Below are 22,617 nucleotides of genomic sequence, written 5' to 3'. Positions count from 1 at the left end.
CGGATGTACATGTAACTCAATTTTTTGAGATGATTGGTCGAGCGAAAACACCATTTTCAAAGGCTTCTAGTTCCGAAGCTTGTATTTTAACCCTTTGAAAATTGTATATAGTTACGAAGAATATTCACACGTTGAATGGGCCGTCGTCCTGATCGTTAGGAGACACGCCTAGGCCTGCTATTTGAATACGACAATAAGGTGGATTCAGTGAAGTTAAGCGCTTTATGTAGGATACCGTATCCATTGAATAAAACTCTCCTCAAGTGACTCGTACGATTGTTGTGTTTATTATAATGGTTGTAGGTATTTGTGGACGTTTACAATCTCGTAATATCATTAAGATCCAACATGACAACAACGTGACCGTAACTGTACTGTTAAACATAAACGAAATTGGGTTATGGTCACCAGTACCGCCAGCCAGTGGGTCGAGCTAAAGACGTGTCGCGGTCGAACTGTATGCGGAATCTGAGGTGGGCAGACCTTAAGTCGTTAAAGTCTGAGTCGGGCTGAGAGTTGCGCGTTTCCAACAGCGGGTAAAAGCGATATAGATGAAGACAGCTATCACCTGATTGAGAGCTGGTCGATTTACGCGTTGCCGAGCAACTCCGTTCGTGATCTTCTCCACTTATTTTAATTTTCTACTGACAAATCAAGCTCAGAGTAGATTCCACGATTTTAAATACGAATGTTAACCCAGGCCGTTCTGTACAGTCGACATTACTTCGTGGGATCTGTCACTCGCTATATTGGCTGGTGCGGTGCATCCTTCCGTTGGATATTTTCGAGCCGTTTATTATTAGGCCTACCACAAAGATACTAGTGCTGCTTTACTCTGCTATAGGTCAGCATCGGATGTGGGTGGGCGAGCAAGCGGGAGTCTGAGTGACGGGTCGTCCCTTCATCAGTTGATTCAGCCCAGTGATGCATGCCAATATCAATAACCGCAGTAGCGGTAGTAATTGAGAGCTGAGGGGTAGCTGAAGTCGATTGCTAGCTGCCATAACACCTGGGCGTCTGCGCGTGTGTCTGAGCAGTTAGTTATTTGCGGCTGCGAATGTCTATCTATGTGCCTACCTGCGTTTGCGTTCTACTTTCTAAAGATGCGCGGTTACAAGAACAGAAATGCATTGTCAAAATCCGTCTTGCTATACTGGGCTTGATCGCATAGAATTACGTTTACGTGCACGTAATCTTTCTGCGTTGCAGTGCCAACCGCACTAACCCTTCATGCGCGCTTGTCTATCTCTCGAATTGTCGGTCGGTCGGTCGATCGCTCAGTCTCCTTTCGCGGTGACGGCACTAATATTAGCCGTAGTAAAAGCGCCAGCTGCTGCATTAGCAAAAACACGAACACGGCGCCTGTCGGCCACTTGGTCTATTCGTTTTCGTCTCGTAACCAGCGCTGAAGGCTAAGGCAACGATTTAAACAAACGACAGCCGGAGTCGTCAGCCGGCTGCAGCAGAAAAGACGAAAAACAGAAGAAAAAGACGACGACAAGCAGTCTTAGTGGTAGTCGTACCCAAACAACAACCGAAAGACTGAAATATCACGCGTATCGGATACGCTGCCGAAAACGTACATCGTATCATCTCCGCCTTTCTATTGTTATCAAAACGGTCAACGAGAGTTGGTAATATTCGTTTACAATACGGTCCCTATTTATCGAAGGTACATACACAGACACACTCTTTAAATTATAATAAAAAGGGCACAACAGAATGTATAGATAGGATAAGGGTAGGCGGGCGCAAGACGTTCAGGTACAAAGGAGGAAAACCTCCACTATTAGTCTGGGATGGTCCTACTTGTGGGTAGGTGGACGGGACGAATTACTTCAGTATTAGGTCTTGTTTTTTTTTCGTTATTACCGAATATGATTACTGTTTAATACACAATACGAAGGACGCATCGTAACGAGCTTTTCGAGCACAATATATATTTGCTAGATTTAATGCAAGGAGTAATTTAGATGCATAACGTGGAACCACTCGCGTGCAACGACGTGATTTATGTTAATCACAGATAGAATGAGACTCGATGAATCCGAGCTGTCGGATTTTTGATCTTGAAGAAATAATATTATCATCTCGATTTATCACCAACTCCGCGAAGTGTCCTTTTAGAAGGACCCCTGTCGGTCATTCTTGCTGTGACGCAGGAAGTCAGAACGATATCAAGTTTTTCTCATCCATGTTCATGAGAAGATATTTTGCGAATCTTGCCCACTGGAACCCTTGCGTGAGTGTCGCTCAGTCCAGGATAAATTCATTTGGCCTTTGTAATCGGTGCATTTCCTATCAATAATGTTGGCATGGTTAAGCTGATATTAGCTGTTTAAAATCAACAGAATTTCGTGTCCTAATGGTTTCTTTTCTAGCAGTTACATTGACACCCTTGTTCCTACCTTGCGATTGAAGATAGTTTGGCCGTTCATTTTCCTATTGAGATCATGGAAGTCCAGTTCCGTCGGTAGTGGAAATCGCCAGTTTATGCCACTAGCAATAATAGGCAAGAATCAGTGGCTGGCTTCTAGGCGAGCACAGTATACTATATACAATGCAATAGAATAAACCAGAAGGTGACGGACGGCAGAGCGTGCCGTCATCGTTGCCATTCGGGTTTGAAATTAATTTGGCCATGGCTTGAAATCCTATTACTGTTTGATATTGATTTAGCAGCATCTTATTTTTCAGAGGCTGTTTTTACGGTCAGTGGTTTTTATTATGTTAGATTTCGTTGTTTGGTGTCCTTTTCCGCTTAGCGTAGTGCGTCGTCTTGGTCTTTCGCAGACGGTTAATCGTTGAATCTATTGAGGGGTGCCGGGAGAAAAGGCCCATAGCTGGCTAGATAGGACGGAGCAAAGGCACCAAATTTCATCCGTTCTCTATTCAACTGGCGCACTCCCTCGTGTCATGTCCATTGTCAATGTTTGTTGTTGCGTCTTAAGTTATCGTACTTGCTGTTTTTGTCGCAATTCCTACTGAGTTCATCGAGTGTCGCTTTGTCCTGAGGGAATCAAACTGCAACAAGCAATTTGCAACGACAAATGAAAAGATTACCAAAGTTACTCGAATCCGAAACGGAAAGTTGCAGTTGTTTGGGATCAGTTAACCCGGCCGTTCGTGTTCCAAAAATTTTCAATATATTTGATAGTAAGTTGAGTCTATAGAAAAAAAGTCAAGACTCCTGTTTCTTCTAGAAACACCTCGGGTCCCGTTTCATGGTCTATGTGTGTGCGTATTTGAAGGCTGGTTAACTGTGGCAGTGTGCGTTAGATTAACGTTGTTGCTAGTTATGTTGAAACTGGGGCAGATCATAGATAAAGGAAACAAGAATATGTACTGAGCGGTGCATCGTACAACTCCTAGCTTCGTATCTTTTTTTAGTTTAACTATTATCTGGTCTGGTTGCAAGGTTAAAATTAACTGGGTTGTATTTTTTTACTAGGTTGAGGTAGTTCGAGTAGAGGAGCAATACATAATTTATTGTTTAATAATACTTACCTAGCTATAGGCGAGCAGGCAAAGTTAGCCTTCAAAAGAAGTGACTGTTTCTCAGCTTTGGCTGATGTGCCACGAGAATTTCAATTTCAATCGAATGGGTATTATCGGTCCACGAAGAGAAGAATACCATCCATAAAAATATATAAACAGCTATCGTTGTCTTGATTTAAATGGATTATAATGCCGACAGCTGTTCATTGTATTGTAAAGGTGGACTTGCTAGACTCTTCCTCGAAGATCGTATTTTATTTCTTTGAATCCTTCAGAATTCAGAAACAGCACATTGTTATTTGTAATAAAAAGAAGTTTGTCTTATGTCTTTCTTCGTGGGCTAATAAAGGTGAACGCTGTACGTCTCTTTCTAATCGAAGATCTAAGAGACTAGTACCTCTCTTAAGGTGTTCATACTTAAATGGTAGCATTTTTACATTGTCTGCATAAACTGTACATAGGTTAATCAAGATCTTCGCAAAATGTTTATACGGACAAAAAACATCTTACTGCTTAGATAGCAACCGTTGTTACTGTTTTTTCCTCTCTGTGTTGTTTTCAAACGAGACAGAGGCGAACATCTATAGAAAATTTTTATTATACTGCGAAGATTCCAACGCAAACTGCTCAATTGTATGGAGCTGAAAGAAGTGGTACCAATAGTAAAATGCTTCTCCGTGGCAGCGAGTATGTCGAAAAAACAAGCAACAATGCAAGCAACAAATAGAACTTCAAAGACTAACAAAATGGTCTACAGGGACTTCGTTGGCGGCATAACAAAGGCGTCAGCTTCGTTGGTATTTAGATGGCGGCAGAGTGACTTTGTAAGCTGAACAGCAAGGGCGAAAATCACGCAACCAATGTAAGGTTTCATAAGGTTTTCCTCGTTTTCATGCTGTACGTGTGACGGCGCGTTGAGTACCACGCACAGCATCAACTATCCTAGTCATAGCTATACGTACGGACGTTCAGATAACTGCATTCTTCAATGCTCTTCGGTGGGCTGCTAAAGACACGAATGAGGGTGACTGTTGTAACCGAAAGCACAGTGGCAAACGTTGTCCCTGCCATTTCTACCGATTTTAGGCAAGTTATTCCAGACGCGCGCCGCCGCACCGAGAAATGCTCGTTTGTCCGGGGCGACAGTGTCGCTGCTTGCCATTACATATTTATTAGTGGCTGTCGGCATCGGGTACAACTATTATGATTGGCACTGGGCCATCCATTGTTTTCGCCAGGTCTGTCGTACGAATAGCAGCAGCTTCTGCTTTTTCTCACCTTCGCATCCTTCCGTTCACTTGCTGACCAGCCACCCAGCTAGCCGACCTTGAAGCGGCTTTTCAACGCTGTCCCCGTCATCATCGACAGCGATACGCACCGGCTTATAACTATGGATACGAATTGCTTGACAAAAAACGAGTGCCACAAGAAAGAATGAATATAAAAAAACAAATACCTGCCGGATATTTTCTATCGGCTTAACTGTGAGAAGTCTATCTGGGTATCACTAGATCGTACCGTACCATATACGTCCGACAATATACACATGCTCAACTGCCTGACAGAACACTATTCTATATAAACGTGCATATGTATGTGTGTGTGTGTGTGAGCGTCTCGGGGAGTAATTCAGAGTGCGCCCGAACCGCCCATTTGTTAGCTCATGTGTATGTCAGTGAACTACTATACATGCCGTTACCGTGCTCGATATTGTGTCACCGCATTAGGTAATATCCTGTATAATATATAAGAATGATGTGAGAGGTTCGCTTCCTTTGTTTGAACGAGCTACACTTCAGAAATCCGTCTTGCCTCTTTCTGATAATGGGCAATTGCATTATAATATATCGATCTTCAGAAATAATGTGTATTTGCTTGCCCAGCTGGATATGCTTTGGCTTTCCATAGTCTATTTGATATAAATGAGTTCTGCCGGAATTTTACTACATGTAAAAAAGCCTTAGACTCGTTTTTCTGGAGTGTTAAATGCCGATTTAGATGTGTCCAGTTATCTGGTATGGTAGCCATACAAATCTGCTGAAATATTTAACAAGTATATGCTGCAAATTAGAGAGTAACAACTTGTAACGCTGTAAACGGCGCTGTAAAGCCACAACAAGCCCACATACGTGTGTGTATGGAAAATATAGGGACCTTTGCCAAACGGCAACTTCTCGGGAGGCTGCTGGGTTTAGAGACGACGGAATTAGCAATAAGTCATTAAGATAGGCCTTCATGGGTTTTTGTTCATTACAACAAGATTAAGCAGCTACGGTGTCGAAAACCTGCAAACACATGGCACCCATTTGAATCAATGCCACATTTATGATAGGCCACATTATAATCTGAACGCATTGCGTAACATTAATGCGTTTTCTTACGACTTTTCAGAAATAGTACGATCAACAGCGGCAGCGGCATATCATAAGATGCAGTGATGAAAAGTGTTCAACGTGAACAGTGCAGCCACTTGAATTATAGAACCGCTGGAAACGAACAACAGGCCACCCAGCTCGTGCAGGCGCTGATGAAGGACAGGAAAGCCTGCAATGATGTCAGTATAATAACAGTACGGTTAGCAATAGTACAGTACCGTTGAATATTTTACGCTTCTCGTTTCGCTGTTGCCGATATCGTGCAGTTTCTCTAGTAACTGGCCCCTTTTCGAACTGGGTTACCAAGTGATACGATCAAGTGTGTATGTGTCTTTAAAAGTGTAATAGTTAGAGCCCAGTGCATTATAGTGCCGTGTGAGTACATCGTTGTGAAAGCATTTACCAGTGTGGAATAGCGTACACAATGGAAACAGCTTCTGCGCCACTTCCAGCTAAATGGGTCGACATCCAGCAAAAGACTTTCACCAACTGGGTCAACGAACAACTCAAACCCACTGGAGAACAGGTGAGACACGTTTCTATTACGATAATTAAGTGCTGCACCTTCTCTAACTACCTCTTTGGTATAAAGCATTTTGTTTAAATAATTTAGCTTTCGGAAATCGACTACTTTCCGTGGCAACAGATCTGGCAATTTCTCATAAACTGGTCGTTTTTTTTTTTTTTGAAATAAAATTCGTTTTTTCTCTGTGGTATTTCGTCTGTCAGGTTCATGATCTTCGTGCAGACCTGTGCAATGGCCTGAAACTGATCTCGTTGGTGGAAGTCCTTCAAAACAAGGCTGGCGGTCCCGGACCCTCACGGGGACTGCGACGTATAAGAAATCCGCTGAATCAGCATCAGTACCTTGAGAATGTCCAGGTTGCGCTAAATGCTATTGCAGCTGACAACGTCAAGCTTGTCAATATTGGTAGGTGCTTAAATCTATACAGAAACATTATTGAAGTTGCAATGTTTTTCTAAAGGCCTCATCTATGCGTCGTTATGTATGAGGTCACCCAGGATCCGACAAATCGCATGGGAGCCATCCGCGACGCAATGACGAGGGTCGTTAGATTTTTATTTGCCGCTTCGCCATTCGATCCCTGTTACGTAACTTGCTCGTTCCAGGATTGCCACTTTTGATGATCGTCTGCCTCTGCGACGTGAGGCGCTTTCAGTATGTAGATAAAGTGCCAATGAAGTGGTAACGTCGCCGTAAGAGTAACACGTAACACACTGAAATACTATTCTCTTTGTCGTTTTTACAACGGTAGTAGTAATAATACTTATGGTAATAATAAGTATTGCTGTTGTTTGTTGGCGCCAAATAATAGAGCAATGACGTTGACGTTTCGGCAATGAGAAACTGTTATGGAATCTGTGCTGGAAAAGGGCTCACAACATCCGGCGTATTGCCCTGTGTAGTACAATAGAACAAATTGGAAAGTACGATGGGTAGTATAATAAGTTTGTAAATCAGTATTTGCGGAAATTTTAAACGCCGCTCGATGTAGTTGGTTGTTTTCAATCAAAATTCCCGAATTTTATCGTGTACAACTCACTATCGCCACTTTGCCACCAATACCCTATGATGTTGAAGCTGTGGCGAAAGAGACCAGATCCAATGATACATACATTTTTTTTTATGTAAATACATGCAGTATGAGCACGGATCGCGGTCAACACTACCTACACTGCTGTGCACTGCAACGACTACGTTCCGAAAAACTCGGAATTCGGCTCGATACATTGCATTGCGGAAATCCCTACAAAAGCAAAGCATTAATTATATATATATATAATATATATATATGGCAAAGATATTAACGAACCAGGAAATTAGCCTTTTGAGTTAGTACCACGTAGCATATTTGTTGATGAAGTGACGATTTACCGAGCAAACCATTGGCAAGAACATCTTTGATGGCAGATTTACACTGACAACTAACGTAGAGCTAGGCGGCAGGATTACCTCAAGCCTTTCATCAACAGGTTTTATTGGTATGAATAATGCACGAAACTCCTTTAATCTTCCATAGACTGCAATCGTTCTTGGCCTAGTTTCGCGGCGTTGGCTATTTATCCAAAGTATATATAACAAGATCAATTTAGCTATAGTAAGAAGATATTTTTGTAGCCATAATGATACTCGATATGTTCTTCGTTATTAGAAGAGCCCCCACGGCGAGCGGGGAAGAATGAATTCGACACTTTTACGCTAAATGAGATGCTAAATCCCATGCGAAACAAAGAACAAACTGACCGTTTTTTGCTTCGGCGGAGGTTCCTTGTGTTGTAGGAATCGGGACGGGATGGCAAACGGGAAGAGGCAGACGAATGGCAATGAGGTACGGCAGAATCCGATCGACTATTACGCTGTTTCATCGATAACAAGATGTTTATCTTTAGTCTTGAAACCAGACTGTGTTACTAAATTTTTTGGCTTATGGGCCACAGCGACGCAAGTGGCTTTCCATACCTATAAAAAGCAAATTTAGAACATGGAAAAACTTTTGTGTGCATTTTTCCCCTGGAAATAATTGGCCGTTCGGCACTAAGGAGAAAATAAACATGTTGCTAAAGACGACTATAACTGAGTACAAACAGTTTGATATCCCCTAAATGCTATAGGTCTGAAACCGCTTGGGAAAATTACCCACAGGATATATTTAATAAAAGTCGTATGGTGAGAAGTTCGTAGTGGAGTGTTAATTTTTCTGTGCCTATATCTTTTCTCATTAATTTGTTTCTGGTTGTTCTCGTACACTTACTCCTAATGTTTCGTTATAGCATGAATACATTTGATAGCGTTCTAAGCCCTCCGATGCATTCTCGTCAGAAGTTCTAGGGCATTTACATTAGACAACTAGAACCCAGCATAAGTTGAAGAATACGAAACATCGAAGAACTTGAAACAGAATGAGAAATAGGGATAGAAAGGTGTCAAGATACTTTTCGCTAGAGCTAACACATTTACCGAATGAGATAGATAGGTTTTGAGCTCCCCTTCTAGAAAACGATCTAAATTAATGACGAAATATTAAAGGCGACAACAGTAAATACAAATAATAACACCAAGTAATGTTTGTCGGGTAATGCGATGCCATTCGCAGACTGCTAGAAGTTATATATACGAACAGTCACCATGTCACCCAATAGAAACGAGCGACAATGGCCCTATAGATAACTTACCGTGTTCCTGTTTGCCTGACGAACCCATTCTTTCCTATTGGCCTGTTCTTATTACGTAACAGTGTATGTCAAAGAGAAACGAAAAATCCTCAAGCTTGGCAATCTAGCGCCTTCATATGCGGTACAAAGGTAATATGTTTTAGTTAGGTTGTATATAAACGCTATTGCATCAACGGACTCATCCATATTTCTCGATCATATGGAAATTGTATAAGATGATCTCTCGATTTGCTGATCCATACTGATACATACAACATCGTTCATCTTTACTCAGCCGTATCGACTGGCTGAGATAAACTCTATTGGAAACGAAATACTTACTTGTAAATTAATTTAGTACTTGCAGTACTAGCAATTTTCTCATATCATTTATTGTATATAAAACATTATTATTTAGATTTGATGTGTTCACTGCTAGATACAATTAAACGCATCCAGATAACTTAGTTCTTCTTTAAGTTTTCAAGTCGCGTAAGCTAATCGTCACATGCCTCTTGCCAATTATACCGTAAATGTAAATTGGTGGCTGAACACCGAATTTACTATATTAAGCCGCTTCTTATTTATGCGACAATTTTTTTAGAACTACACTTGTATTGGGGGAAGGAGGATGGGGGTTACAATGAGCCATGCAAGCCAGAAAAATCGAGCGGGTTTCAAAAATAAGGTTTATTTGGGACTACAGTGGCAGAAACAGTTCACCATGTAAATGTGGTGTTCGTCGTTTAGAAAATTATAGCAAGAAAACCTTGAACCTAAAAACGAATCTTGTGGAGAAGTAAACCATGAAATGCCTTCTTTTTCTCTTTACCTCAATCAGTTTACTTCAATTATTTTACCTAGGTAAAACAATTGAAAAATTGTTTAAATCGTAATTTGAACGAGGACTAGAAACGAACCTTACGATACATCAGTAATCCGTTCCTACATTTAATAGTAAATCCCAGAAACGATAGGTCTTTTACCATAGCCGCCATCAGTGAGAACTAGTGATAAATACACTACCCCAAGAGAGATAGATATACAGCCGCGTAGCCTACGATGATAGTCCAGTACTAGCGGTATTCGCTGTACGACTACAATTGAGGTATAGTCTTAACATAAGTTGAATAAAGTGCCATTAAACAGCCAGAACGATTCAACAAAACACGATGGACCTCACACAACAAAAGATGATGACAAACAAAATGAAGACCCTCTCGGATCCACTATATCTACTAGACGCTGCTCCCAGAGGTTAAAATTTTTTTCACAAATCCCATAATTCCTTAATATGCCAATCTCAATAAATTGTCGATAATGCTACACATTAGCACAATATATAAATTACTATCGAAATATGGTAAAATGGAGAATGAAGAAACTGTAAAAAGTTCACCCTTTTGCTTTACATACTGCATGATCTAATATATTGTTAGGTGTTAGAGTTGCGGCGGCAGTACCCCGCCGGAGTTTTAATGGCTCACAGATGTTGCTTATTCGGAAGCTGGTGGGATTTTCCCATTGCTTATAATTGATTTTTTCTGGTTTAGATAGAAAACAGGCTCGTTTAGATTCTCCATATTATAAATTTGGTGGTGTCTACTAGGTGTTTCGTTGACTTGTTGCTACGAAAGGGAGAATCATTGCCGTAATAGGCATTTTACTGTTATAGCCCTTTTTTTTTCTTTTTATCTCTGCTTTTGTTTTTGCGAAATCTGTTCGGAAAGCATGTAGACAATGCCGGTCTACACGGAAGCGTGTATTTTAAAGCCAGTCTCTGTGAGTTTTAGTTGAAAAACATCTGCTTTTCACTGCTCTTTTCGTTGCGGTAGTTTGTGTGCCATCTATTTACACATAAACTGTTCCAACAAAAAGTCCTGATAACGATCATAGTTAATTATTGACGAAAAGATTCTCTCGTAGACTTTTCGGCACTCGCCATTCAAACAGAAAGATATGACACCTTATAACGGCCTCATATTTTTCGCGCCTACAACTGCAGCGTTCATGCAAACGGTTTATGCAGACTCTCAGAAGTCATGACCCACGCGGTCCTACACAGCGCTTCTCTAGTCCTCAAGGCCTTCGGCATCAGATACGTCTGTGTCATGTACATACCGAATTGTACACTAGCTCATATTAGTAAGGTATACGCGCACTGTAATAGATGCAGAGGCTGTTGACGCCAGGCAGAAATTAAGCGCGCCTAGATGACGCTGTGACGTGATCCGAGACAAATCGATTATGTTTCTTACTTGTTACGATTATGTTATAATTTAATTACAATTAAAATATTATCTAATGTTTCATTCATTTTGTAATATACTAAAAATGGATGCATGTGTAAATAAAGAAATAATCAACTTTGTTTTGTTTATATTTAGTCAGATGTATCAACATGTGTTGAAGTATTCGGTATCTCTTACGCTATGCGTAGGCGAACGTCTGTTCGATAACTACAGATGGCGTCCATCTTCCGCGTGTATCTATTGGATCCTTGCGAGTACTTTAAAGGTACTATTAAGCAGTAGAGCGCAAATTCTGTCGGGGGGACCGCGTTCCGTTCCATCGATTCTAGCAAATCTTCGAAAGGCAACAATAACTAATATACATATATAGTACTGACGTTGAAATAGATTAATTTAGCTTTTTTTTTCAGCTGCTAGGAGGCTTCAAAGCCATTCGGTGTGCGTTTTTATGGCCACAGACGTGTACTTACTCTTAAATTCGTGTTCTAATACGTGCATCTGCTGCTCTATATAGAGCTGAGCTTTGTCAGCTAGTAGCTATTGTTATCGAGCATTCGCTCCCTGCTTTTTACCTTTGTTCTACCCAGCCAGCTCATATTCCTCTAACACACTCCTAGCCACAGATGGTTGGAAAGGGATTCCTCCCACCTATAAGGCTCGCTGCAAAAATAACGTCAGAACCATTGCAGCTCTCAGTAGTTGTCTCTTGCCGGCTTGCCCTTATAGCGTCTGCGTTCCGTTTAGGGATGACGCGAGGATTGCAAATGCTGACGAATGGCGACCAGAGGGAGGGTAGTGAGTCTAACGAGTTCAGTGGCGGACCGAATTCTTTACGGAGGTGGCTACCGCGGTTGGGGTAGCTATTCAAGTCGAAGTAGCAATTGCGCTGTAAGAACTATCACGTACTTGCTTCTATTGCGGGGCCACTCAGTCTTTCACCCTCCTCATTTGGTGCTATTTCTAGCGGTTTTCGTCGATGTTGGCGTCTCATTTTTACAATAACAGCTACATCAGCTGCTTCAGCACTAACGGCGAACAGCCAACAGCATCGTCGATTGTGGCGGTCGTTTAGTTCAGTGACCCAAACGCTTTAGCGTTGGCACCATTGGTTCAAGCACCAGACCTGGTGGTCTTCCTCCACAATGATGCGACCCAGCAGCGCCCATGGCTAGAATGCGCGAGGTATGCTGCTGCTGCTGAGGATAATGATAAGAAGCTACTCTAGCAGCACTTATTACTTAGCTCAGCTAAGGCTGCCGCTGTTGGGGCCGTTTACTGTTGTTGATGTTCCGCCGCTCGTAGAGATGATGGCGGTAACTAGCGGGATTTCGCGGTCGCCCTGAACGGCGTCAAATGGGGAAAAGAGTCTTCGTTGGCGGGGTGGAGCTTTCTTGCGGCAGTTAAGGTACAAGTGGTGCGATGATACTTCGGCGTTCGCTGCATTCAACCTGAAGCTCAACAAACTGTTCCACAGTGAGCAATGGGCCTGTCCCCCTCCCACCCCTTTCAGCTTCATTGCGTTAGAGCGCACTATAGCGCGCGCATAAAACTATCGAGCGTTAACCCCCCTGCCGAGATCCGCTCATTTTCAAAACAAGTACCGGGAGCGAGACGCCCGAAACTGGTGTGCAATTAGACGCCACCGGTGAGATAGGGAATCATAGTAGACACTTTTATGTGCACTAGAAATCACTGGCGACCGTTTCCCGAGTAGCATCTTCTCCTGTTTTTGCTACCGTCGACCTCGTGGTTTTTCGTACAAAAGTTGCAGAAGTTACTTTGTCATTATCACAATAATCGCGGCATTTTCGCTCACAGCAGCACTGCTATCACGCCTTCGATGTTGCTGTTCCTGTAATCCTTCGCTTGGACGATGCAGCCATCGCTTGTGCCTCGTGTTTACTGTTTCCCCAAAGGGCGAACGTTCTGCTCTATTCTTCTCAGCTCCTATTTCGTTAAGAGCGAGCCACGAGATTCCCGTAACAGTAACGGTGCCACCAGAAGATTTTATAGAAATATGAGGCATAAGTGATGAAAAGACATGCTTACTTGGTAAAGTATGCACTTCTTTCTGCGAGTGAAGAACGCACATAATTAGCTGTCTGTACAAAAAAAGCAAACTGACTCTGAAGTTCAAGACGCTTGCAACCTTTTCATCGGCTAACATACCGTATGATATCGAATCGTATGTATTTTGCAGTAATTTCGACGCCGTGCATTATCATCACCCAGACGCGATCCGAGCATCTTCAGAAGCTAACGCCAGTTATCCTTACGACACTTTGCTTTATGCTTCTCTCGTCAATGCGTAAAATTGCTAACATATATTTCGTCTGAGTGTCTAGTCTTATATAAAGATCGGACAACACTGGCACTGAATAATGGTCTCATTTCCTATTAAGGCAAGCAAGTAGGGCCTCTTTTGACAAGTTCAATTACTGGACATGCGCGATGTACCGATATATGCAAGTATATGAAAATGTTTTATATATGTCATACTAACGATTGAGCTCGTCCGAATTGTAAATGAGCCCCAAACACCATGCACAAATGAGGCCAACGTAAGGGCGAAGGCCAAACTAAGAGCGAAGGAAGACTGTTACGACAGTAAAAAACAGGCTAACATATGTAGGCCTTTTGCGGCTATAAGAGCATGGCCAATTTTTGCACAAACAAAAACCAAGCGCAGCGTCTGCGAGCAGATAATGCACTTTGAAACACTATGTTAAAAAGAAACAAACACACCACACGGCCGTCTCTTTCACTGCATTAAGAATTCATCTGTTTGACAGGAGATTCATTGGTTGCCCTTCGATGGCGTTTCAATGTGCGGCATTATAACGAAGCTGCTACAGTTCATAGTTGTCCTACTAACGAGGGTCGCTATTTGAGTTATTGAATATGATCGGAATACATTAACATCTTCTTGCACGCGATCCGTAAGATCACCGTTGGTATCCTCCTACTTTGACCCCTTCTTTTATCCCGAGAGCTTAATGCGATCGTGCGATGTAAAAAAACGATGAACCGCGTCATCGGTACGAAGGCACCGTTCAATTCAATACTCTTCTGCTTATCAACACCTGGTACCAATTGATGCGGCAAAACGTAAGCCAAAACAATACGCTAACATCACTTCGAGGCGAAAAACAGCACTCGAAGCATCGGCTTTTCCGGTGTTAGTTGAAGTACGATGAACCCGAAAATGCCCTAATGACAAACAGCCAGAGAGAGAGAGAGAGAGAGCCTTCCGATGTTGACTTCTTTTGGCCTGCTTTTTGCAGGAGCGTACGTTCTAGATACGTGGTTACAGTAATTGGCTTTTGTATAGCGAACATTATCCAGTTTCTGTAATATCGGAGTGCCACTATCAGTTGTTCTATCACGAGAAGGAGATATATTCATTTGTATTTGGTACGAAGGTCGGTCGTTGTGTAGTCGTTCGTGAGATAATCTGATACTGTCAAGTGCTCGCTGGTAAGCTGTCTGCGCAAACATTATCCCTGCCATCTAGTGGGACCGTGAATAGTATTGCGAAGCTCCTCTAGCGGAGCAGCTTCTGTGTGCAGTGTAACAATGCCAGACGTTCTGGTAAAGGACGAAACAGTTCCGCAACAACTTGAACTAGTAGCTATGAGATAAACATTTTTAGAACAAGTTCGAAGATGTTGTACTTCTAGATGTCTAGTTCATTCTGGGTAAAACCAATGCTGTTACTGAAAGAGGGACATGCAAAAGATGAAAACACTTACGTGTATTTACACTGATATAATTCTAATCAGTTGGATCATGAAGAGTCAATCTGTTACCGCCTGCTTTCTTTTCTGAAGGCCACTCAGTTCAAACTAGAAGTAGCAGTTACCACATTTCGAAGTACTGCGTCGTAAGCGACGGCGGTCAATATTAACCAAATAGAAATGTTTAATCATGAAGAAGACTTCGGGGGTGAACGCAGCGAACGAAGCTCGTATGCGCTCGTGGTGGTATATTGCGAACGCACTTATCTTTAGCATGGGCACACATGCATAAACCTAAGTAAAAAAGTACGGCAATATTGTACATTAGCACAACTACAATGGAAAAATGTTCCATATCTACGATCTCTTCGATCTTCGTTCATTGAGTCCAGGCAAGCTGGGGTGATGTCCTCTTGATACCAGCAGCAACAGCAGCAGCAGCAGCAGCAGCCTCACAACTGCAGTCCTAAGCTACCATTTATATAGTGTCTGACTATTTGTGTGTAAGCACGCATATATGTCTCTGCGAATGAAGACCAATTACCATACATAAGCGTTTATTGCTCGCTGGCAATATAATTAACAAGTGACGCTACTACTCGGATCGTTTAAATGGCATTTACGTCTTGTGGCGTACATGTTGCTAGCATACGTAGGTGGCTCTCCTTTTCTTCTTCTTTTCAAGCATCGACTACGCCATGAAAAATTGTCCTCATAATCGACCGTTTATTGCTACTAAAAATTGCCCCATCGTGGGGCAGCGATTCACGGGCGAGTATTTGCTTCACAATATTATGGTTGTTTCTCGAACAAACCTTCATACGCTGTAGTAGCAGTACCTTACCCATTGCGACTTCGCAATCGAACACTCAGTCGCCATCGCTCATCGGTCTCTCGCTATTCACGTCGCCGTCCGACGCGAGTTCGTGCTTGCCGACGTACAACACACACGGCCGAGTATAACGGCTAGACGTGTCAACGATTATGCCCACAAGGGGCACTGGTACGTTCAATATACAACTGAATGCTTACTGCATACACGTCCAATAACGATGCACGCGTCCCGTTACGCTAATTACTAGCGTCGCCCGTGTGACCCGACATTTCGGAAACGGTTTCGAGAAAAAAAAAAACAGCTTTCGCTTCTTCTGTCCAAATATGTAGTACGCATATGATATCTACAAATGCAATCTCGAAATTTCTTCCCACTCGCCTATTGCGCTAATGTTTTTCTTCGAATGAACCCTCATGGAATGGCGATGATGATGGCATTGATTATGGTCGATTTTTCCGCTGATCCACCTGTTATGTACAATACCGGTGACAAAAGAGGGCTCGTAATGAGGCTGTGGATAGCATGTGGTAGCTAGTCAGACAAACACGGAACTCTGTAATCATTGTTGAGCAATATTTTAAATGGCTATCTCTAAGAAAGTATCTATATAAAGTATAAATGGTTATCGAGGAAACTATCGTAGAGGAGTTATTATATGGCTTAGGATACTCGCAATGCATGCGAACTTTGGCCAAATCAGGTTCATTTCTACAAACGAATAGGACAAAATAATATTTATACTCTAGTCGAACTGCTGCCGGTGCCGGTAACAGATCTGCTCGTAAACGCTTACAATTATCGGGTGTGAAAATTGTGTTTCCTCATAGTTCGAGTTCCCGATAAGATCCCAGATTTGTCGAAAATTCTATTCCGTTCCTATAGCCAATTAGCGATGACGGGAGCTCATTCGATGCACGACTGTCCTTAGTAGGTAACATTCACCATATATATATATATAGGAACATCAGTATTTAATATGGCGATAGTAAGTGATTAATCCAGAGGAACTCCTGTCAACAAATACAAATAATCGTTTTTGCTATTTCTACATCACACTACAGCTACTACGGTCTGGGTCGATCACCAATTATGTGCTTGCAGAACTTACAAACAATTAGACCCGGTACGAAGTTCGCGAAGTAAAACGAACATTCTGATACCATGTTATTCTATCAAACCGCTATCATTATTACGTCCATCACGACCCGCATAAACTTCACGAGCGGTAATTGCGTCATTTAAAAGATTTTACACATTTTTCTAGAATGTATAACGGTTAACGACAAACCGTGCATCGATCTTTGTTCCTGACAGCTTGAGCAGGTCGTCATGTAGCGGCGATCCGGGGTAGCCGTCGCACGCCAGCTTCTCCTTTCAGTCACGCTCATATATACGAGTATAGAATGCGACAGTGTAGGATTTCTTGCGCTTTCGGCCCTATCCGATCCGGGGGGGATCGATGTATTAAGGGGTTGTCAGTAACAAAATATATTGTACTAGAGTTGGTCGGGTTGGCTTCGATCATGAGCGCTTCCTCGCCATTATTATGACTGCATTAGTTGTTGTGGTTGCACTGTTGTTAAATCGTGCATTACCTGGTTTGGTTACAAGTACGAGAGTGTGCGTTCAATAGATATTTTATCTTAGTTTTTCTGTATAATAACAACTTGAGACTCTCAAAAATATCATTTCGTGTATAGAATAACGAGTCTTCTAAGCGGAAACCGTGCAATTCGATGATCTCGGGATTGTTGCCGAAATATTTCGAATAAATTCAGTGCCTGTTTTTATCTTTTTTTCTTTTTGAGAAATTAATTTAATTGTACGAAACAACAAAGCCACGTAAATTTTAAACTTCGATGTAAGTCAATTGATTTATGTTTGTCTGTGTCTTAAAGTAAAATTGTACTTATATGTCTATTTTCGACTGTAGTACATTGGGTCGTTGTGTAACGATGTTGCTATTGTTGAAAGAGACAATCGGCTTTCTACGGGCGCTATTGTTGCAAAGTCCTACGCGGAAGACTGTCTAATCACTGTGATTGAATAGGAATAACCATCTTTATCATCATTTGAAATGGACAGGGCACATCTTTGAAGAACCGCGTACGAAGGTAAAGCGCGCCCTCTTCGTCAAACGACAACTATTCGTGGTTTTCAGTTGGCCAGGTGTATACCAAGGCTTTTAAACAGTTGATATTTAAATATATCGCGCTTAACTCTCTCAAATAATATATATATTTCAGTTCTGTACTAGTCTGATGTACGTAAACGAGATGTTTTCTTTGTTGAATTATTCGCGAAACGTTTGGCCGTGAACGCGTTGAGAGCACGCCATTCCGTACTCCTAGATTACAACGTTTATAGTGGAAGTCTTAATGGACGGAATCATTGCACCTGCTGTCTGATATACCGTCGTTTACGGCATTTGCCCCTTCTAAGTGACGATGTGAAAGCAGCGGTGAGCGGATGACGACAGTCTTCCCATAACACTATTTATTAGACCTGCTTATTGTTTCTATATTGACCAGCGGAACGATGCTGTTACGACGAAGTAAAAGTGACGCAACGGCAATTACGAGGTTGTTCCCAAGTTGCATTTTGTGCTTGCCATTTTTTTATTGAGGCACATTTAGATGGATAACAGCACATACATGCATGAGCAATAGATCAAAAATTCTATGGAAAACGTTTAGCAGAACAGCTGAGACAGAATGCAAAAGCGTTTGGGCTGCTTCGTCCCCTGAAGAGAGCTGAGCAGAAGATACGTTGTCAAACGGATTATTATATGGATATCCCCATGTAGATTAGATATGCTGATTTATGAGTTATCTATTATTATCGTATTGCATCGAACTCCGTATAGCAGAAGTCGTAGTGGATTGGGTCAAGGAAGTAGGCAAGGTCCAGAATGTTGGTTATCATCCTGACTCTAATGACAATTATCTTCAGACACAGCCAAAGTAATGAATGAGATTCCCACTTCGTCTGCTACGATCAACAGTATGATGACTTTCAACGTTCGGACAATGGCAACAATGGGTAAATACAGCAGACACGAGCAGAACTCACGACGTTAACAGAGTTTCGGTATTTAAAAAATACCGTACGTACATATATATATGTGCCTCGCACATCAGCTCGTACCTAGAAATCAGAGATTTGCTGCTTTTATAGAATGGGCAATTGATAATACTATGAGAATAGTAACTTTATAATTTATACCGTGCCTTTTATGTTTTTCATTGATAAGTACGGTTGTGAAAAGACAAGCCGCGTGGGCTGTTAAGCATCGCTGACTATTTCGTGCGTAAATTTAGATACATTATATATCTAATTCAAACAAGCGCGTTTGTGTTCGCTTTTGTGTATTATGTACGACAGTAGCATAGTGCCGCGTCGGATGCCGAACGCGCGGGTTCCATTGAAAATATACGTCGCGTTTACTGTCCGCTATCGTATGGCCTACGCGACAGCAGAGAGAAAGATAACAACAATCGAGATGAAGTATGATTGCGCATTTAGCAGGAGAGTAACGTACAAAAGTGTCGGAAATGTCTCTATGCCAGTATAATTACGATCGGCATCATTAGAATATAACTGATAATACTGAACGACACTGTCATTGATTGACTGACTATTATCAAATTAACACCTCAGAGCTGTCCGATTACTGACTTCCGCGAATCCCGTTGGGGGTCGCTGTCGACATTATAACGAGCTTCAGCGCGACCGCGACCACCCAAGTGATAATTTATACATGCGTAAACGATGCTTTGTTCCAATTTTTGTAAGTTATTCGAGCTCGGCCACTTGTCGCCACAGCTAATTTCGTCGAACAGAAGATGGCTGCACAAGACATAAACGAAATACGTCGGACCAAATTCGAAACGAACAAAGCAGAACGACAACGGGACGACCACCGTGAGTTCATCACTCTTCACGCGATTCTCAATCTAGTGCTATGGCGTGTGTGTGTGAATGAGTAGGCAGTCGATGGCCACTACAGACGTGCTTTTCTCAATAATGCTAATAGACAGAGACTATATATATATATATATATATGTATATATATATACATATATATATATATATATATATATATAGGTTAACTACAGCGGTAAAGACAACGATTTCATGCCGCAACCGTCGTGGCCATGACGGTCGGTCACCACCGCCACCACCGTTGAAGTCTGTGCAACGGAATCGAATTGGTCGAATAGCGCCATTTACCGATTATTGCTGCTGTTTCTGTTGCAGACGAACTAGTAAAAAAAACGACTGCCATAGTACAGCTGTGACGAATCACGACGGATATTTCGCCAGGAATTATTGCCATAGACATATGTATGTAAAACTGAGAGAGCTATCACTTCGAACGCCCCCGACGCGTTGACCTTTCAGCCCCCTATGGGATGAAACGAAATAATGCGATATTCTACATAGCTACACACCCTAACATGCGCAGGCATATCAATCTGCAGCTATTGCTGTGATTAAGAGCAGTACTCTAAACGCCGCATCTAAAAGTCGAAGGAGTATGAAAATGAAGCAATGCCCCAGGATGAGGGCAAACGAGAATAAATGAATTAATACGCACCAGCTTGGAAGTCGGGTTGTTGAATGGCAATTCACCCAGCAAATTACTTCGAATGGCGTCAGCCCCGGGTACTATTTATGCTAATTGTAGCCGCTCAGAGAGCCTCACGTTGACATAGAGGAAAGCGCCGTGTATATTTCTCGTAAACATGTAAGCAAGCGAAGCGGCTAGAAAATTTTTTCACTAACACAAATGGAAAAACGTTTCTTAGATGGATACATTTGATCCCTTATTAGCATGGCAGCGCTTCAACTAAAGTCATCATTTTACCGACATATTCGTTTGTGGGGACGCCGCGTATATATCTGATAGTTTCAACTGCCGTAATGACACCCCATTTTGCCGGCCGAATAAGCAACTACTTTACATCTGATATGTGATGCACACGTAAACGAGACAAAGATCTATCTATTCTGCAAAATCGTAGGGTGCAAGAACAGCACTTTATTTATCTGCTTTTCAATCCCAAAGAAAGAATATGAAAAATAGACTGTTATTTTTCAACGAATGACAACTGCTAACCGTAAACTTGCTCATTCGTATACACAGCATTTGAAGAAGCGAATCCCACGTGCGCGTGTCCCTGATTTGACGCGAATACTTACGCACGCACGTGCATATGACCGGCATGTGTTCCCCAGTAGTAAAGCAGAACTGCTTTATTTCCAAGGTAGTGTATGATTAACACAGCGTTAATTTTCCCGTATCAAAAAACGCAAGTATATTTCACTTCTACGGATCGTCACAAAACCTTTATTCTTGTCATTATTTCAACCAGTCAATTACAACTGAAGACGCCCCTTACAAGCCCCCTTTGAAAATGTTTCAGGGCAGACAAAGCTATACGTCGCGTAATTGTCCAAAACATATATAGGAGGCACCATCTAAGTGAAACCCTGAATTATTGGGCTCTGTATATAAATGCTCTCTCATCTAAATGCAGCAGGGGCTCACTTGCTACCCCGTCAGATTGATGTGCGCCCCATAAAACGTGCTGCTCACTTCGAACAGCGCCATTTTCACTGCGTGTTTACTGCTCGTTCGTAGAGGAATCCAAATGAGCCAGACGCGACATTACGTCACCGTAGTGCCATCGTTGATCAAATCTGTTCTCAAAACTTTCGGGTCGCGTCCGCCTAAAGCACCACTCGTGTTGGTTACTGGGTTCGGTGTGTCTATGAACGACTTTCCCGTTAAGACTATAATCTGCATATATCCGCCAGTAACGTAATCGCTCGCTTGCTCAAACTCGCCCGTCCACTGCGAAGGACTGTGCTCGTTTGTACGAATTGCGTCTATGATACAGCTAAACGTACAAAGACAAAGTAATTACTGCACGCGACCGATTACGACGCCAATGACGGACCAACTCGTGCCGTTCCTGTTGCCTAAGCCATCATCACCCTGTGCATGGGCAACGATCTGTGGAGTGACATTTCCACTGGACGAATTTCGAAACCGGTTGGCGTTCGATGATATCGTAATGGCTATCGTCGTCATCTATAGAGTTCTCGCATGGTGACAATTGTCGCCTTTTTCACTTTAGCTGTTTTGGGGATCTAGGTGGGTCGTACATCCTCATCGTTTCTCGGCTTTGTCGTTCTAACTAATTGCCGGTGTGCTCCCCATTTGGTGGTTGGAAAAACATGTGTCGTTGGTAGTGTTAACATGAAATGCCTTTACAGTGTGATGATCGTCGTAGCCATTGCCAGGTATCGTCTTGCTAACCAACGTCAGCTAAATATGACTACTCTGTTGTACAATGAGACGTTTGTATCACATCGGACCGCTTTGCTGTGATTTGGGCTTCTTTTTTCGCTGGCTGGGCAAGTACAAAGGCGCTGACAGACACTATCCAGATAGGCCGACTAATGCCTTGTTGGTTAGGTAAAAGCCAATGATTATGGCTGATCTAGACAATTATGCGTTCTTCAAACGTTTCTATATTTGTTTTTTGTTAAACGTATTTCTTACGAGCTGAGACGGTGCATTATTTCTGTTGAAAGGAAGAGCTTCTCGGAGTATCGTGCATTTCTGCTCACGAGCTTATTTCAGCCAACTCGTCCTGACAATCCAGCCTTACTAACTATAGTGCCTTCTAGGAGTAAACTTATCCATAACTTGTACATATGTATGTTTTTATTGT

General features: G+C 42.2%; 1 protein-coding gene across 16 annotated transcripts in view; it reads left to right on the top strand.

The window, feature by feature from the left end:
- The window catches only part of LOC111246174 (filamin-A-like), a 73,123-nt gene that overhangs the window by 787 nt on the left and 49,719 nt on the right, over positions 1-22,617 (top strand). For 9 of the 16 annotated variants that reach the window (XM_022795328.2, XM_022795325.2, XM_022795326.2 and 6 more), the window contains exons 2-3: positions 5,890-6,399; positions 6,603-6,804. In XM_022795328.2, the coding sequence (XP_022651063.1) occupies positions 6,298-6,399; positions 6,603-6,804 (304 nt within the window). In that variant the 5' untranslated portion in view covers positions 5,890-6,297. Of the gene's footprint in view, positions 1,635-5,045; positions 5,226-5,889; positions 6,400-6,602; positions 6,805-21,715; positions 22,298-22,617 lie in introns of those variants that run through there. The other 7 variants (XM_022795329.2, XM_086985209.1, XM_022795323.2 and 4 more) reach the window with 6 other exon arrangements.

Source organism: Varroa destructor, unplaced genomic scaffold, assembly GCF_002443255.2.
Source record: "Varroa destructor unplaced genomic scaffold, Vdes_3.0 BEIS01000003.1, whole genome shotgun sequence".
Taxonomy (NCBI): domain Eukaryota; kingdom Metazoa; phylum Arthropoda; class Arachnida; order Mesostigmata; family Varroidae; genus Varroa; species Varroa destructor.
The sequence above is the reverse complement of the archived record's forward strand: the minus strand, read 5'-3'. Positions and strand labels throughout refer to the sequence as shown.